A 19310-nucleotide genomic window follows, 5' to 3' on the forward strand; every position below is an offset into this window, starting at 1 on the left:
TTCTTGCAATTCTTACAATCAACACCACAGCCCGGGAAGATGCCGCTGTTAACCAGATGTTGTTTCACAGACATAAGAGGAAAAGTCAAACGGCCCACATCAGATACAACACTTATTACTTTGTCCTCAATAGCGTTCACCCCTGCACCTCCTCTGTGGGCAGGCATGGGATTGTTGACAATGTTCAGTGTGGGTGTGAACTATATCACATTCTGATCCAATAGGTCCTGCACCTTATTTTTCAAAGCAACGCATCTTTCGGTATCGTGCCCTGCAGCACCAGAATGGAAAGTACAACGCGTATTTGCATTGTAGTTGGGAGACTGTGTATCCGGAGCGTTCGGACCATCCCTCAAAGTAATCTTCTCAATCTTGAGCAGATGTTGCTGAAGTTGGGAATATGTCATAGGGATTGCATCAAAATTTCTATGAGGCCTAGTCCAGGGAGGGTAGCGATTGTTGTTAGAGCGTTGTCCCTGCTGATGTTGTTGTTGTTGCAGCGGCACAGGAATAGTAACAGCATTAACCTGTGGATTAATTCTCCCTTGACCCTATCTTCCGTATATGGCATCCACAGTTCCTTCGTTCCTTCTGGAATAGCCCTCAGCTTGTTTCTTACCACTAGAAGTATTAGCAGAGACTCCCAACTGAATTTTCCCCATCTTTAGGCCCATTTCAACACGCTCACCATATCTCACCATTTCTGAAAAATTCGCTGAAGAACTACAAGCCAAGTAGTAGAGTCCAGAGAAAGTACTTGTGAACATATCAACCATCTCACGCTCAGTCATTGGTGGCTGAACTCTCGCAGCTAGTTCACGCAATTTTTTAGCATACTCCTTGAAAGATTCTTTGGAACCCTGAACCAAACTCTGCAATTGAGTCCTATTGGATGCCATGTCAACATTCTACTGATAGTGCTTAATAAAAGCCTCGACAAGATCTCTCCAGGAATGGATATGAGTGCGCTTGAGTTACACATACCACTCCAAAGAAGCTCCCGCCAAATTGTCTTGGAAGAAGTGCATTAAAAAGCCCTCATCTTCATAGTACACTGACATCTTCCGATAATACGCCTTAACATGAGTCATAGGGCAAGTCGCTCTGTTGTACTTGTCAAAGAATGGAACTTTGAATTTCACTGGAATCCTCACACCAGGAACTAACCCCAAGTCATTGATATCCATGCCCAAAACTTCTTTTCCTTCAACAGCCCTCAGACGCTCCTCAATCAGACGAAACTTCTCAACCTTACCGTGCACACTCTCCACACCATGTCTAGAAAGTTGATCCCCATTATCAAATTCGAGGTCTTGATTACCATGATTTTGATTTCCTCTCAAAAGACGAGACGGGGGTGGTGGAGGGAACCCCTGATTCTGGTTGAAAGGATTATAAGGCACATAAGAAGGGCACCTGAACTCATTCTCATCATGATGATCATCAATCCGGCCCGACACATCATTAAATAACCCAAACTGTTGTCCATCATTTTCAGTCCTCCTAGAATTCTCGACGAGAACTCGCAAATCCTCCTGACCTTTGGTGACGTTAGCCAACACCTCCATAAACTGTGTCATCTATGCATTCATCTGTTTTGTTAACTAAGCTCGCATCTCAGCCATCTGCTCTTGTATCTGCTCCATCTGTCTTTGTTGGTTGCTTCGATTCGGATATGAATGAATTGTCGTCGTCGAAAACCTTCTCATAATAAAACAGCAAGATATAAGATAGATGATCTCCAAACCTGCAAATGCATGAAAATGTATGATATATGCATGATATGCATGAAATGTGTGTCAGGTTTCAAGTATCCAAGAGTTCATCTCACTTTCAGATAGGACACATCAACATGATACAAAATACCATCATATAATACGAACAACACAACAAGATATCTGGAGAAACCTCGAATCGTATTTCATTCAACACAAGCAAATTAAGGAGTTCATACAAATAAACGGCGCGTAACCTAGCAACAAAGCAAATGCTTCACAAAACATACACATGAGGTTCAATATGGAAAAATACAACCCCTTCCAACAATCGTGGAGGTGGTCAGTAAATCAAAACAACAACAATTCATAAATACTCAATTGGATCAAGGCAAACTGGCAACAGCATAGTCATCTCCGTTGGGTTCGGAGTCTTGCAAGCTCTTCCTCAAGTCGAGCTGACTTGGCCTTTTCTTCCACTAACTGCTTTTCCAAGTCTCGCATCTTTCTTTTGCCACTGCTTTCGGACTTTTGTAACTTCAAACATTCTTGTTGCTTTTGGTACAACTTTCTCTCCATTAGTTCATAAGAACATCTTTGGGCTCGTGCCATGCTTGAACCTTCACCTTCCGCTTGCTTGAGCTTACGAGCCAAATCCGCCTTTTCTTGATCTCGAAAATAATTCTCCAAGTCAACCTCTCTATCCTTCGCTTGAAGTTTGATGTTATCCGCCTTGGCTTGAGTGTAGAGCTCAGCAAAAACTGTATCAGACAAGATGACAGGAGGTTGTTCGTACAATGGATCCGACTTTACAAAGGGCAACAACAAATCTTTGGCTCTTGGCTTGACCCAATCCATATAAGGACCCATAGCAATAGGAACCTTCTTTCTTAGAGTAATTTGATCTCTCCTGTGAACTTTAGTCCAAGCAGACGCTATCTTCTCTAGCTCCATAGGATTTTTACCATCGGCAAAATACACTAATTCAAACGCTTCTACATCTTTCCGAGACCCTTCCATTGCGTATCCCAATTGGCGGTAGGCGAGTGTGGGATTATAACTAATACAACCTCTGGTTCCTATGAGAGGAACATTAGAATATTGACCGCAACTGGTGATGATGTTCCAAACCTTCCCCACCCAATAATTCCACCTGACGTCATAAGAGGTTAGGTAAACAAGCCTGTCCGACCACCGAAGAGAACTCTTCTTGAGTACAAATGGCCCTTTTACTGGCAAATGCAACATAAACCATCGATAAAACGAGTGACAAAAACCTCCAACATATCCTCCCTTCCCATTTCTAGAGTGGATAGCAAAATAGGTTTCCGCAAGCAATGTTGGCACAGCTTTTTTGTTCATGAAGACACAGATAGCCGACAAGCTCACAAAGTTCTCCAGTGATGGGAACAACACAATGCCGTAAATCATAATAGCAAGCAATCGACCAAGATCATCCCAACGCTCTTTCTTAGCCACCTCCTCAGCCTTACTAATCAGAAAACAAAGATAGAAACCAGGAATAGCACCAGATGACGTCCAATTTCTTTCCACTTCTTTTATACCCAAATGAAGAGCTTCGGCTATCTTTTCAAACCTTACAACCTTAGGAACCCGAACAAAAGGCACATCATCATCAGTAATTTGGATGTTGAGGATATTAGAGTATTCCTCAAGTGTTGGAACCAGTTGATAATCTTGGAATGTGAAACACCTCAACTGTGGGTCGTAGAACTGAAAGACAATGATCAAGGCCATCAGATCAAAAGATGTGTTAAGGATGGAAAGCAAGTTGCCATAATCATGATTGAAATCACGGAGAACCTCCCCTTTCAGACGAGAACTCAAACTTATCAACCCAGAGACATCAATAACCAAAATCTTGTAAGCACTGGTGTGTCTTATACACTCTTTGACGGTATTGGCGGAGATGTCCACCTTTTAGCTTGAATGAAATCTTGAGTGGCCTTGAAAGACATGACATGCAAATGCTTGTTATTATTATTTTGTTTGTGCATCATTTTTTGGAAAAGTAAATATGCAATGATGCAAGGTTGTGGGACTTTGGATGTCTCCCACCGGACATGTCTGTATTTCCTCAAAGTTACACGACCCAGGCTCAACAGTTCAGCACAATTTTGGAACACCTCGTAGATCACGGGACATAATCAATAGAATCCGAACCATGGTCACCATCATATAAATGAAACCACTCGAACAAGAAATACGGTAACCACTCGAACAAGAACCACGGTAACCCTCGAACAAGAACCACAGTAACCCTCGAAAAAGAACCATAGTTACCACCGAACAAGAACCACGGTAACCCTCGAACAAGAACCGAAGTCACCATCAATGTACCTGTTAAGCAATGACTGATTCCCGCCTCACTCACGGGTAAATCTAGGCCAGGGTAGGTCAAAAAGCCAACAAAGGATCGAATGTAGGAGCTATCATACGATATTGCCTAATTCCACAAGGCTCTGCCCGTGGATACGTGATCAGATCAATCAGGCATACGCCTTTTGTCCGTCACGGCCACTCTAGTCCTAGTTCCTATGGTATCACTCATGACCTGTGTATTGGGTCTTTTACCTCTTGAAACACCTACCCACAGATAGCAATCCAGACAGACCAGAATATGATGCAGAAAAGTAAAAGCGCAGATAGAATGCAATGCAGACAGGTAAATATGCAAAGCAGTAAAACACCCAAAGATAAACACACAAGCACTAGAATCGACTCGCTAAGTTCAGACCCGCAATAGGTCGAGACGTCCCCAGCAGAGTCGCCTGTTTTCGCTACCGCCAAAATTAACAGAGTCGCCACTAACATATTTATCCTGAAAAGAAAGGGAATGCTTGCAAACCATAAAACAAAACAATGGTCTCACGACTAAAGAAGAGGGTAAGAAATTCGGTTACGCGAGGGGAAGGTATTAGCACCCCACGTGCCCATCGTACTCGATGGTATCCACGCTTATGTCTAAAACTATGGATGTGTAACAAATATACGCTTAAACTGAACTATAATGCATGCAAAATGTAGGGAAAAGAAAGAGTCATACTCGCACAAGCCCTACCCCGCTTCCTACGTATCCTTTTTGAGGAATCAGAGGTACTGTAGCTCGGCTAACTAATTTCTGTTTGTTTTGTGTATTTTTAGGTGAAAGAGTTATATTCGCACTCCGCTGCTCGACCTTTGGAGACTTATGCTAGGAATGGAGCGGAAATACCAAGCTCTTAAGAAAAGAGAATCAAAGAGTTTGGTTTGTGTTTTGAAAGATGCATGAGGAAACCCTAATCTAACGGGGAAAGCTTGCTACCTATGTTATCATACAAAGGGTACAAGTATAAACTAAGCTAGCAACCTACGGGGAGAAAGCGAAATGCAAACAAGAATATCACACAAAAGAGCTCCGCTTGTAAAGCAAACACCTACTAGCGCAGGCCAAGTAGTAGAAAAGCGGTCCCGCCATAGCCAAGAGGAGCGGATCATCCGAGTCACCCAAGCATTAGACCTCGCGCAAAATGATCGAGCCATAGACAAAGCGAGCAAATCCCTCTCAACAACCAAGCCGTCACAGATCTAAAATGAAAACGGTGCGTACGCACACCGAGCATCAATGTCGGTCAATGTGAGCGATAGGAAATGAGGGGGTCCGATTGCATGGACCATTTACCTAACATACTCGATAACAGGATCTTGTGCTAGTTCAGAAGCATGCAATGCGTAGCATGCGCTTACTGAACAGACTCGATGAGACTGGGCGGGGGTTGATTGCTAACCCTTTCCGCATGCCTTTCACGAGGACTTAACGGAGTGCCTTTATAGGTCTTATTACACTGTGACTCCCTGCCGCAAAGCACAAATATAAACACACCAACAAAAACAGAGCCTCTTTCGAGGGATTTGCCAGATGAATGCCTACCCTACTTCTCATGTTAAGGATGAAGAAAGCGATAAAGTGCGAGAAAAAGATAAAATGAAACGAGATCAATACCAAATGGACTATGATTCGTAAACTGCAGCAAAATAGACAAGAAAACTAAAGATTGCGCAAGCGAGCTGCAAGAGGAACAAGCAATCCAAACAAACAGGTATAAAGTAAAAGAGATGTGTCTCCAAGATGAGAGCACGAAATGAGGGAATGAGATTGTGTCCCGCAAATAAAGCGGAACACAAATGAGCTAAGCGTCGCTCGGTAACTTTCCAAATTCCTTGCACACTAGCACACAGGTTAGAGATAACAAACACCGCAATCGGAATTGCGTTATTGCATTATAAGCTAAGAGAAAATGAACAATTAACGTAAACATGAAATGGAAAACAAATGTCAAAGATAAAACAAACATGAATAACCTAAAATTAATCAATACTAATCATCTCATGAGATAACACGTTTCACAAGCTTTCCAACGATATAAAGAACATGCAAATCGGAGTTACGAGCAAGAAGAAATGAAAGATAGAAGTTAGGAAGTAAAACAAGCAAAAAACATAGCTAATGCACCGACCTAAACAGGGCATGCGTCGACCTAAAGGGTCGGCCTGAGAAAACCCGAGACGGGCCAAAAATCCTATGCGTCGACCTGAAAGAATCATGCGTCAACCTGTAAGAAACTGTGCATCGACCTAAGGGTCGACTTGAGCAAACCCGAGACAGGCAAGAAGGCTATGCGTCGACTTGAAGAACTCATGAGTCGACCTACAAGGTGCATGAGTCGACCTACAGGGTCGGCCTGAGCATACCCACTCAGCACAAACAGCCAAAAAACAACATTCTCGCAAAAGCAACCAAAATGCGAGTATGGTGCAAGTGATAAAGAGATTTCAACTAATTCCGGACTTGATCATTATCAACAAATAACAACAATTAAGGCTCAATAACAACAAGGCTCCGCGAATTCCCACTCAAAGATCTCAATTAAGCATTTCAACAAACACTTATCACGCAAAAACTAGAGCATAGGCATTATGAACACAACATCAAGATTAACTCATCACCAAAACTCAAATTTATTCAATTAAGCACAATAGTCATGTATCATCAATCAACAACTCATCATCTCATGCTAAAACTCCAAATTAAGCACAAACACTTCACACACTCAAATTATCAAACACTTAGCATGCAATTTCTTGGATCATAAGCAACATGCATGTATCATCAACAACAATTCACCGGTAAATCTTGAATTCAATCAAATAATCAAGATCAACACGAATCATTCAATCAACAAGCAATCATCATCATCAATTATCGTAGATTCATTATCCAAAATCAAAAATCATCATGATCAATGTCGAATTAAGCAACAAAATCAATGATCTAGCAAGATTTATAGTGAATTTACCGGATCAAACGAAGAGAATGAGATCGGATGAACACGAACGCGAACACGACACGAACACGAATGAAATCCGAGAGGTGAGATTTGATCTTGAATTGATGATGATTGATGAAGTTTTTGTGAGTTTTTGTAGTTTTGATCCAAGAAAATTTAGAGAGAATTGAGAGAAAGTGTTTTTCAGAAATTTGGTGAATTGAAGTTATAAGAGAAAAGGAGGGAAAATGACTTATATAGTGTGAATGGTGAAATGTCAAAAACGCCCTCAATTATCTCTTTTTGGCTCGTTTTTGAGGAAATGTGGCTCGGTGCGAAATTCGGAAACAGGACCAACGTCAACTCGAAGATGACTAAATTTATGACCCATATCCGCGAGAATCGTCACGATCCGATAAGTGATGAAGAAATTGCGCGCGTTTGAATGACGAGAAATGCAGATTCATCTGGCGCGATTGTGCAGAATTTTGTGAGTACCTTTCAAAGAACTCGATAAAACTCCATCTTCGTCTCGAAATTTGAACAAGCATGTGTGACGATGAATCGAAGATAACGAAATTTTCTAGAGAATGCCGCCACAATGGACTTCATACGTTAAAAATCAAAGAAGTTATGAAATCACAACGTTCTGTAAAATGATGGGAATTTTCTGTGCATAATTTGTCGACGGTCCGAACATATGAAATCTCGAGAATAATGGCACGGAGCTTCAGTTAAAATTTTGAATGAATCCGCTGGACGGATCATGAGATATGAATTTGCTAAGGCCCGAAAACCTACATTCAACACCATTTTTCACTGTGAAAGCTCAAGTAATTTGCTAATTCGACCACCTTCCTCAAAAAATTGGTTTCTAAGCCAAACACGAAAGTTGTAAGGAACGTTGAAACAGTCACAGCTACGCGGGAACCAAGCTTATATCACCTTCCAGATAAGAATTAGGAATTTCTTCGCATTATCACCGTATTAACCAATCTCTGCGTCACATTTCCTTAAAACCATGAAAACTCTTTATTATTTTTCTTCCCTTTTCGAATGACGAAATTAACGTCTTTGATAACTTATAGCTCAAATAAAGAGGGTAAATTTTGGGGTGCAACACCTCTACGCGGATAACACGCAGGAGACAAGGATTAGAGTAGCTGAGGTATGGAGCGACGCCTAGTATTGCGTAGATCGAGTCGGGTTTTGCTCGATTACGTAACTTCGGGGGATGAAGACTTGTTTTTGCAATTCTTTGTTCATGATTATTTTTGGGAAGTTTTGAGAAGATTGTGAATTCTCTGTTATATTATTGCGATGTTGGTATTTCCTTTAAGTTGTTTCAAAGATGACGAATACTATGCATGAATTATTTCCGTTGCGCTAATAAATTAAACTTTGAACAATATAGTTAATGGTGTATCGATTCATCCCAACTAATGTGTTATGTATCTTTGTTTAAATATCTGAGAAATTTGTATGATGGTTAAGATATAGCATCCCATTTGACTTTGATTGATATTTTTAATTATTCTGAATATTTATTTAATTTACGATGGGGAAATGAAGTGTTACATTAAGTATCCTATTCTTCGACGGAGGAGATTTTAAGACCAGACTATTTTGGGTGTCGGGCAGTTCCAAGGCTCCGTCTTTCATAACCTTTGAGAAGCCTTTTTTGACCAGTTGTCCAATACTTAGTATGTTGCACTTAATTCCAAGTACATAGAGTACATCTTTGATCATAGCTTTTTCTTCATTGCTCCTTTGAATAACTATATTGGTAGTACCTTCTACTTGCAAAGAGCTATTATCATCAAGTTTGACCTTACTCTTATTCGACTCGTTGAAATCTACCAACAACGTTTTTCTACCTATCATGTTATTCAAGCAGCCTGTGTCAAGGAACCAGATCTTGGAGTCGACATGGTCATCTACAAATGCATCCATAACCACCATATCTTCAAAAACATTTGAATCTTAGCGTGCAAGGTTTTCTCCTTCATCCTTGCCTTTTGTCGCTCCCTTGTCTTTCCTGTATCAATAATTATTGGCCAAATGACCCCATTTTTCAAAGTTATAGTAATGCTTACTTTTTTTCTCTTTGTGTTTCTGATAGGAGTTTCTTTATCCTCTTTTCGAGGATTCAGGAGCCATATCATCAATCTTATGCTCTTGAGGATTAGACCAAGACTTCTTGCTTTGAGTCTTGTCTCATTTTACTTTGAACTGATTGGAACCACCATGCTTCTTCCATGTCTGGGCCTGCAAAGCTTGTTTGAATCTTGAACCCTTTTCTTCTCGACAATCCGTAACACATGAGCCTCCAACGAACCAACCAAATATTCTAGTTGTATGGTTTCAAGATTGTTGGACTCTTGAATAACTACATTAATATGATCAAAGTGAGAGATTATCATATGTATTACCTTTTAAACTATCATATTTTTGATAAGGGTTTCACCATAGCCTTTCATTAGATGAAAAAGATTTTGCACCTTCGACATAAAACCTGCAATATTTTCTTCTTTTCCCATCTATGATAATTCACACTTCATTCGTAGTGTCTGCAACTTGACATTTTTATTTCACAAGTATATCCCATGTCTCCTTCTTTGATTCAACATAAGAAATCCAATTAAAAGTCGCCGCATCTATCGCCGACTGGATACAATACGCAACCTTGCAATCTTTTTTCTTTGCACCTTTGTGAATGGCTCTCTAAGCATTGGTTTCATTGTCAATAGGCACAAGGACGCCATTATTGACGACTTATAGGGTTTCATGAAAACCGAATAAATGATTGCATCTATTTTCTCCATCAGATCTAATTTTTACCGTAAAAAATTGGAAGAGAAATCGGAATTCCATTGGTACCATTCATCTCTACAATAATTAATTAACTATCCATGATCCCAAAAACAGGATCACTGACGTGTGATTCTTTAAAATAAGATCAAAAACCTAACCGTAACTCTGGATACCAATTTGTTTGTGTGTGTGACACTTTAGGTGAAAGAAGGAATGACAGAGAAGTATTGAAATAGGGTTTATATATACATATAAATATTGTTCTGGTCTGGGCCGAGCAGGCCCAACACCTATGGTCGGACTGAACGGGCCCAATCCATAAGTTGTGGCCGAACAGGCCCAGTCTTGCTCCAGGCCCAATAAGCGCACACACTAGTCGTTATGAACATCAATCCCACGTGCGTGCGAAAGAGTACGTGTTCAAACCCACTAGCGACGGATTCGGGCAGCTCGCTCTGAACCCTACGCTCCAAATATCCAGAATATGAGGCTTTTGCTGACTCAGCCCTTCTACGTAGGATTCTGGCAATTTCCTAGCATGTGGGCCTCTAATGGATTTGGTCTAATTAAGAAATCTTGGCCCAACGCCGGGGGCTATAAATACCCTCTTTTACTATAGGGTCAGGTATTCATTATTCACCTTAACATATCTCTTCTTTACTTGCTCTCTTTGATCTAGAACTTTGGCATCGGAGTACCTTGTAGGTACACCCCCTAGTTCACAGAAGTCTACCACATTGCCGACCTTAACGATCCTTTTGATCAGGAACAATCAGTGGCACCGTCTGTGGGAACCTTTGCTTCCCCATCTTTCCAAACAAAGATCAAAGCAACTTAGAAATTAACTTCCGGTCATCATGGTCAGCAACAACAAAATCCCACAGCTAATGGGCATGTTTAGCCCAAGCGCTACGAGGTCGACTCAAAGGATGAACAACCGGCTTCATCCTCCACGCAAGCCTCTCGTTGGCTTGATAACCAGCAGGAAGATAACTACGACCACGTTGAAGGATCGAAAAACACAATAAGGGGGGTTGGATTGGGTTTTTAATAAAATAAAATCATAATGACACGTTTGGTTATCCTTGTTGTGTGAACTCAAACTACTCCAGTCCACCCTGTTAAGATGACTTTGCCTCTCTCTTACGAGGTCTTAATCCACTAATCAAACTCGATTACAAACTTTCACGATGACAACCGACAACGTCTTCTCGAGATTCAAACCACAACCTGGTTTTATCAAGGTACAAAAATACCAATCAAAACTTAATCTTATGTGCTTACAAAAGTGCTTCTAATAAGATGTATCACTACCGTGATGTATACACTAGTATTCAAATTACATAAGTAGTAAGAGAATTATGAATATTTTTTTTAGCCTTTTGCTTTCAGCGTGCGTGAGAGTTATTCAGATTCTTCAACAAATACTTGTTTATATGGGAGAGCATTTTGATCCCTTGGAAGACACGCTTTCTTGATTTGGAAACTTGATGAATTGTAAAATTAATTTTGTTTCCCTAAGAGAAGATTCTGTCTCTTGAATATAATTTCCAGCCGTTTAAAAAAATATCTTGCATTTAATTCTTGTAACGGAACTGTTCATCAGAGTATTGTTCAGCGTTGGTGCATGAACCTCTTATGAATCAGTGTTATTCAGAACTTGAAAATTATCTGGTGGGTCTTCAGAACTTCTTGTTCTTGTAGACTTCCTTCAGAATCTTCAGAACCTCTTGTTCTTATAAAATTCCTTCAAGGTTTAGATATCCTTATTCATGTAAATCTCTCTTAATGTAACCTTCTGCTTCTAAGAGATCATAGTTTAGAACATCTTCTTTTTATAAGCTTCTCTCAATGCAGTCTTCTGCTTTTGAGAAATCACTTTTACCCTCTTCAGAACTTCTGCAAATTAAAACATAGGATTAGAGTGCATATTTATTATTATCTAAATTTATGCGTTTGTTATCATCAAAACTCGTTCGAAGATGTTGAACCAAACTATGTTCTAACAATCTCCCCCTTTTTGATGATGACAAAAACTCATTTATTTTGAAACTAAAATTAAGAACAATATAGGAAAACTCCCCCTGAGTAAGAAACTTACATATTTTAAATTACTTCCTTGTTAGGATTCTTTATGAGGAAGTTCTCATCTGTTGATTTTGCTTTACCGATTTCTTCAGAATTTTCTGCTGGCTTTAAATATTCCTGTTCTTAATAAAAAATTTAAGACATTTTATTAAGTTAGAATGTTTGAGGTTTAGTCTTGGTGAATTGTTATGATTTCAAAATATTTTACGTTTCTCCCCCTTTTTGTTAATAATAGAAAAGAACATAAAATAAAGAGAGGCAGAAAAAAACTTAGTAACAAAAAAGGTCATTCATACATATGTTAAAGTAGTTAAAAAGACAAACGAAAAACAAACAAAATAAAAAAACACAAAGGAAAAAAATAAACTAAGATGAAGGATCAGGTGGAAGTCTTGTGAACAAGACACTCAGAAGATTTTTAATCTCTTTTCTTGATTCTTCTTGCTTGCTCAACAGGCCTTTGATTTCCTTATTTGTGTCATCCTTCTTGTCTAGCCTTTCCCTGACAGCTTCATTTTCTTTCTTCAACTCATCCAGAGTTTTAAGAACCAAGGAGGATGTAGCGATGTCAGAAGATGAATTGGGAGGCTTAGAAACAACAATATCTGCCTTTTTCTCACAATAAGTCTCAATAGACTTGTCGTTATCTTCAAACACCACCATAGGTTGAGGTTCAGGAGATTTTTCTTTGTTTGCTGTTTCTTGTGGCTCCATCCAGGGTTGGTTATCCAGTTGAAGAACCAGTTTCCTTTCCCAGAGACTCAGAACTTGATCCTTGAATGCCATCAGATGATCACAGAAGTTTTATTGGGCAATGTGATAACTCAGTTCCTTCATCTTTAGTGATTCGGCATTGAACCACTTTCTGAATTGGGTCCAGAGGAAATCGGAAGCAGCTGGATTCAGATTATCCATGCAAGCTTGCTTCAGAGACTTAATCCATCCATATATTTCAGTCTCAAAAATCATTATAGATTTACCAACATCTGATTTTGACTGTTTTGGTTTTGGTTTGGGAGTTTCTATTTTCTAAGAAGATGAGACAGGTTTGTCCTATGTTTCTAGGTCAATTATGGTTTTTAGATGATCTTCTGATGGTTTTGAGGGGGTGGAGAAGGAGTGTCAGAAATAATGATGGGAGAGTTTGGTGGAGTTTATTGATATGGAGAGGGAATATCTGAAATAGAGATTGGTTTAGAAGGTTGTTGAATTATATGTAGAGGTTGGACATTATTGAGGGGAAGGTCAATGTCAGGGACATGAGTTAGGGGGTCAGATATTTGTTCAGAGAATTTATTTAGATTTTCTGTTAGGGGAGCATCAAGAGATGGTTCAAAATGTTCAATATCAAGTAGAACTTGAGCAAGTTTTGGTTGAGTGGAGAGTGTATTGTTGAGAGGATTTATTAGCACGGAATTGTCAATTACTATGTCGAAATCATCAATCGTTTGAGGTGTTGGTTGGTCAGCAGGATTGGGTTTTTAATTAAATAAAAACTTAATGACATGTTTGGTTATCCTGGATCGTTTGAACTCAAACTACTCCAGTCCACCCTGTTAAGGTGATTCTTCCTCTCTCTTACGAGGTCTTAATCTACTAATCAAACTCGATTACAAACTTTCATGATGACCACCGTCAACGTCTTCTCGAGATTCAAACCACAACCCGGTTTGCTCAGGGTACAACAATAACAATCAAAACTTAATCTTATGTGTTTACAAAAGTGCTTCTAATAAGTTGTATCACTACCGTGATGTATACACTAGTATTCAAATTACACACGCAGTAAGAGAATTATGAATAACGTTTTTAGCCTTTTGCTTTCAGTGTGCGTGAGAGTTGTTCACATTCTTTAACAAATACTTGTTTATATAGGAGAGCATTTTTATCCGGTTGAAGACACGCTTTCTTGATCTGGAAACTTGATGAATTGCAAAATTAATTTTGTTTCCATAAGAGAAGATTTTGTCTCTCGAATATAATTTCCAACCGTTTAAGAAAAGATCTTGCATTTAATTCTTGTAACAGAACTGTTCATCAGAGTACTGTTCAGCGTTGGTGCATGAAGCGCTTATGAATCAGTCTTATTCAGAACTTGAGAATTATCAGGTTTGTCTTCAGAACTTCTTTTTCTTGTAGACTTCCTTCAGAATCTTCGAAACTTCTTGTTCTTATAAACTTCCTTCAAGGTTTAGATACTCTAATTCTTGTAAACCTCTCTAAATTTTACCTTCTACTTCTGAGAGATCATAGTTCAGAGCATCTTCTTATAAGCTTCTCTCAGTGCATTCTTCTGTTTTAAGAAATCATTGTTACCCGCATCAGAACTTCTGCAAAGTAAAACATAGGATTAGAGTGCATATTTGTTCTTATCTATTTTATGTGTTTTTTATCATCAACACTCTTTCAAATATGTAGAACTAAATTATATTCTAACACACGTAGATGTCCCTGTTCCCGAGAACGCCGACCTGACAACGACCCTCCTACTCACAGCCATCAATCAAACCAACTGTCTCTTGTACCAATAGAATCAAAGAATCACCATGCTGGAGAAAATGAAATGATCATGCTCTCCCCCACAGAGACGTCACCGGTCACGCTCTCTCTCTCTCTCGCTCCCAGTCGTCCTCGAGGAGATCCCATCGATACAGATCATACACGCCCTCTCCTCAGCGAAAGGACACTTCGTCCTCAAGTTGAGGACGACAAGACTCTGAAAGTCCCTCCTCAAGGCCACGAACTCGCGGCCCAGTTCTGGAGAGAAAAATTCCCAAGAAGAATCGAGAACTAACTCCCCCTGGGAAGAGACGCCCCTCTCTGATTCCGAAGAAGAAAGTCCTGGGAGAAAAGCGGCTGCAAAGCCCCCCTCAGCGCCGCCGCAGCCCCCAAAGAGGATACTCCCTCTCACCTGAACACAGCAACGAAGATGACTTCTACAGCCCATTGTCCGAGGAGATCAGAAGGGTTCGACTCCCCATAGGAATGGAGAAACCTCCGATGCTAGATTCCTATGACGGGACCATCGACCTGGACGAACATATCCTCAGCATCGAAGCCGCAATGGATTATCACGTGGTACGATGATCGACCAAGTGCCGCATTTTCCCAATGACCCTTACGAAAGGCGCCATGACATGGTACAGAAACCTCTCGGCCAACTCCATTCATTCATGGGCGGAGCTGAAAAGTCGGTTTTCCAATCACTTCACCGCCTCCCGACAACATCCAAACTCCAAAGCGTCTCTAGAGGCCATCGTCCAGGGAGCCAATGAACCCCTCAGAGCATACCTCGACAGGTTCAACAAGGAAGCCATTCAAGTCTAGAAGGCCGACCAGATGAAGAAGTACCTTCTCGACCAAGGACTGAATCCCGACAGCAATTTCAAAAAAGCTATTGGGATCGAAAAATTCCACTCCATGGACACTCTCCTCCTCAAAGAACAAGCCTACATCGCTTACGAGGAAAAAAAGTCATCACCCAAGAGAGGGTTGAGGAGCCAAGATACACCTCGGAGCTCGGGGTATGACAATCCTCCTTCTCGTCGAGGAGGAGAAAAAATAAAGGACGATAGGTCCCGGGAAGTAAAAGATCAAAGAGGATCCTCCGGTCGCTTCACCGAGTACACACCGATGAACGCTTCCCTCGAGCGTATCCTGGCTGAGTGCAAAAGCACCGATTTCAAGTACTCTAGCGTACGCACCCCAAAGTCGAACACTTCCCGACCATGGGCCAACAAATCTAAAAGGTTAAAATATTTCAAAAGTCACTAGAACCTCACTGAAGATTGGGTCCATCTTAAAGATGGAATCGAGACTTTGAATAAAGAGGGGCGTCTCTCAAATACACCAAGAAGAGCGACGCTCCTCGGCGAGAAGCTCGTGACAGAAGTAACCACGAGGAGGAAAAATACCCTAACCCAGGACCGGTCCAAGTTGCTCTCTACGTCTCCCGACCAGAAGATTTTCTTCCCTCAAAAGAACTCACTGCTGCATTCAGCCACTGGAAGAAATTTCCCACAGCAATGGTCATCTCCAACTGGGGCGACACCGGCCAGCTAACCATCAGCTCAGTGAAGAGGAAATTTGATGAGTTAATCAGCGCCAACTCAAACTTAAGCCCTACCCTCAGCAAGTTCAAAGGGAAATCTGAGTCGATCACTTTTTATCTCGAGGCAAGGTTGTTAGAATGGAGTTTTTACCTTGACTCATTTTACCTAGGTAAAACCGAAATGTAAAATCATAGAGTTTAACTCATATTAAAATTATATCAAATTTATATATACAACATATATATATATATATATATAATATATATATATATATATATATATATATATATATATATATATATATATATATATATATATATATATATATATACTTATATAATATTCTAAATGCATCAATTATTTAAAATTTTAACTTAATTATAAAGCAAAATATACTATATTATAATAATAAAGTGTAATATTCACAAACTTGTATCAAACTACATAAACTGTCCACCAAATTATAAAATGTAACATCCCAAAGACTATATAAAAAAAACAATAGTTTCATAAGTTTTTAAAGTTCAAAAAACCAAATCTTTTCACCTTCTTCTTTAACTTAATCAAAAGTTCAATCCTTCTGCAACATCAATTTCATTAGAACATTCATATTCGACTTGATTAAATCCATCTCCAAATGTTAAAGATTCTTTAATATTATAACCAAGATATGAATGTGACTACAATTAAAAATCTATAGAGAAAATTTTATGGGCCAAGATATAAAATGTGATTTATAAATTTTGACCAAAAAAAGAAAGTAAAATCAGGTCAAAGAGTAAAGTCCAACGATTTTACATGATTTTACACGATTTTACCGATTTCAAAAAGATTTAAATCACTTAAAATCATTCTGGAATATGATTTTACATAAAAAGGTTTTTACCTGCGATTTAACAGGAAATGCTGAGCTAGAAACATAAAATCTATAGAGTTTAGGTTTTAAATCGAGATTTTAACAACCTTGCCTCGAGGAGCTGCCTAGAGGTGCCCCCAACGCTAACATCCCCCTACTCATTCGGGAAAGAATGGTCAACTTCGACGTGCGCCGAATCCTTGTCGACGAGGGTAGTCGACATAATGTACTCCCAGCTGTTCAAGACACTCCAGCTCGACGACTCCCATCTAACTCCTTACGTGGGATCCGACCTCCAAGGCTTCAACGGTACCACAACCAAACCTTAGGGTTTCTTCGAACTAATCGTCACTCTTGGGGAAGGAGAAGCATTGAGACAAGTCAAGGCTCGCGTTTTGTTCATCAACTACCCGTCACTTTACAACTGCATCATAGGCCAACCAACACTGGCCGAGCTAAATGTAACACCCTTCTAAACCCCGCGGCAATTTAAATGAATATAGCAGAGTAAAAAAACATAAACACAAGGGTGCCACAATTATTTAAAATAAAAAAACCAATCATGGTCAAGGTCATGCTTCATTAGGAAACGATTTAACAAAACACAATTATGTTTATCACAGCGGAATAAGAAACATCATCGACGTAATCAAATGGAAATATAATCCAACACCAAATAAAATAGAGAATTCTCATAAATCTCTATAACTATCGTTCCCCAGTGTTACAAGATCAGAGCATGACTGACACGACCCAACATAAACGGATAAACTCTACGAGTCATCCTCACCAAGCACTAATGTCGCTACTCCTCAATCTGAAAATGACAACATGTAAGGGTGAGTCTCATTCTCAATTAGTAAATATTATGCAATTCATAAGCAACAAGCATCATAATATACCGTTCACCCAATTATACACATTCAGATTCACATATATTATTCATCAAATCACACAAAAATAGATTACAATACAAAACACAGAAATCCACACAATCATGCTATGACAAAATGCATATGACACAACTGACACAATGCATGTGGTACCAAAATTCGTGAATCACATTCACAGGATTTCTTTCCTCGATACTGCCCTTTAATCGCTCACACCCCACATGGGCATACGATTAACCTCATCGCTCACACCCCCATGGGCACACGATGATTGCTTACTAATCTCCGCACAATGGGAATTAGCCACCAACGATCCACTCATCAACGGGATCCATCATCAAATGCATATGAATGAATGAAACACACATAACATACTTAAAACATCACCGAATCGCGATGAACAACTCACCTCAACATCACATCACCGAATAAGTATGTACATGTTTTCAACATCATGCAAATAGCCATGCATTCATCACAATCACAATATCAATCACAGCCAATTCATCATCACATCAAACACATTGTCGCACCTATCTCATATGCACACAATGTTCAATTCTCATCAAGTAATTAAATCGAGTTTTAAAGAAATAAAGTCGGACACCACCCATATTCATCATTCATCATATAAAACATTTAATTACTTGCACAACACCCAAAACGGAACTAAGAAACGATACACGGATCAAAAGATACGTCATTTTAAAGTTTTAGAAAAATTTACACTCAGCAAGGTTTGCTCAGCGAAGCAAGGCAGAAGCGAATCCTTTAGACCTCCGCTCAGCGGACCTCTAGCGATGTCCAACAGAAGCAAACTACGTTGGGACCTCCGCTCAGCGGACCCCTCTCCGCTCAGCGGACCTGCGATTTCAGCAAACCCCAAGTCTGCGACAGACCCTGCGATTTCACACCCTTTTCACCCAAAAACGATTTCAGACATCACATACATGCATACAATCATCATATATTCAATTATACACCACAAAACATCATTTAAACGCATTATTAACCAAATAGTTCACACAATTATCATCAATTCAATCCAATTATAACAACCTAACCTAACAACCCCAATGTCTAATTGAATCAAACCATACATCAATCTACCTATTACCTAAGGTCACATAAGAGATACTAAAAGGAAGAGTCCCCCCTTACCTCGATGAATCTCTTGAATGCTCTCCTTTCGGTTCCACGTTCTTGCCTCTTTATCTTCTCTTGCTCTTTTCACGTGTTCTTCCTTTCTCCCAAATGATTCCTTTTTCTTATTTTATGAAAAATAAAATAAAATAAATTAACCACAACTTAGTAAAAGGCCTAAATTAGCACCCCTCTTTTACTAACATCACACCATAAGCCCAATAGCTCTTACTCCATCATTTTCCAATTAAATCCAAATAAAATACTAAAATTCCAATTATTTAATTTAAATCCAAATTAAATTAATAAACTGGAATTATGGGATGTTACAACTCTCCCCCACTAAAAGAGTTTTCATCCTCGAACACATACCTTAGACGAAAAGTTCCGGGTAAGAGTCCTTAATCTGGCTCTCTAACTCC

At 39.6% G+C, this 19310-nt stretch overlaps 2 protein-coding genes across 2 annotated transcripts; both read right to left on the reverse strand.

Moving 5' to 3' along the window:
• Nucleotides 1-200: 200 nt before the first annotated feature.
• On the reverse strand, nt 201-1580 carry LOC131630119 (uncharacterized). The gene is made up of 3 exons (XM_058900911.1): nt 985-1580; nt 576-885; nt 201-527 (listed from the first exon to the last, which is right to left on the reverse strand). Exons 1-3 carry the CDS (start codon nt 1578-1580, stop codon nt 201-203), a joined length of 1233 nt encoding a protein of 410 aa, XP_058756894.1.
• Nucleotides 1581-2126: 546 nt separating this feature from the next.
• LOC131630120 (uncharacterized) lies at nt 2127-3473 on the reverse strand. The gene has a single exon (XM_058900912.1). The coding sequence runs from the start codon at nt 3471-3473 to the stop codon at nt 2127-2129; it is 1347 nt and encodes a 448-aa protein (XP_058756895.1).
• Between the last annotated feature and the right edge of the window lie 15837 nt (nt 3474-19310).

Source organism: Vicia villosa, unplaced genomic scaffold (genome assembly GCF_029867415.1).
Source record: "Vicia villosa cultivar HV-30 ecotype Madison, WI unplaced genomic scaffold, Vvil1.0 ctg.000645F_1_1, whole genome shotgun sequence".
Lineage (NCBI taxonomy): Eukaryota > Viridiplantae > Streptophyta > Magnoliopsida > Fabales > Fabaceae > Vicia > Vicia villosa.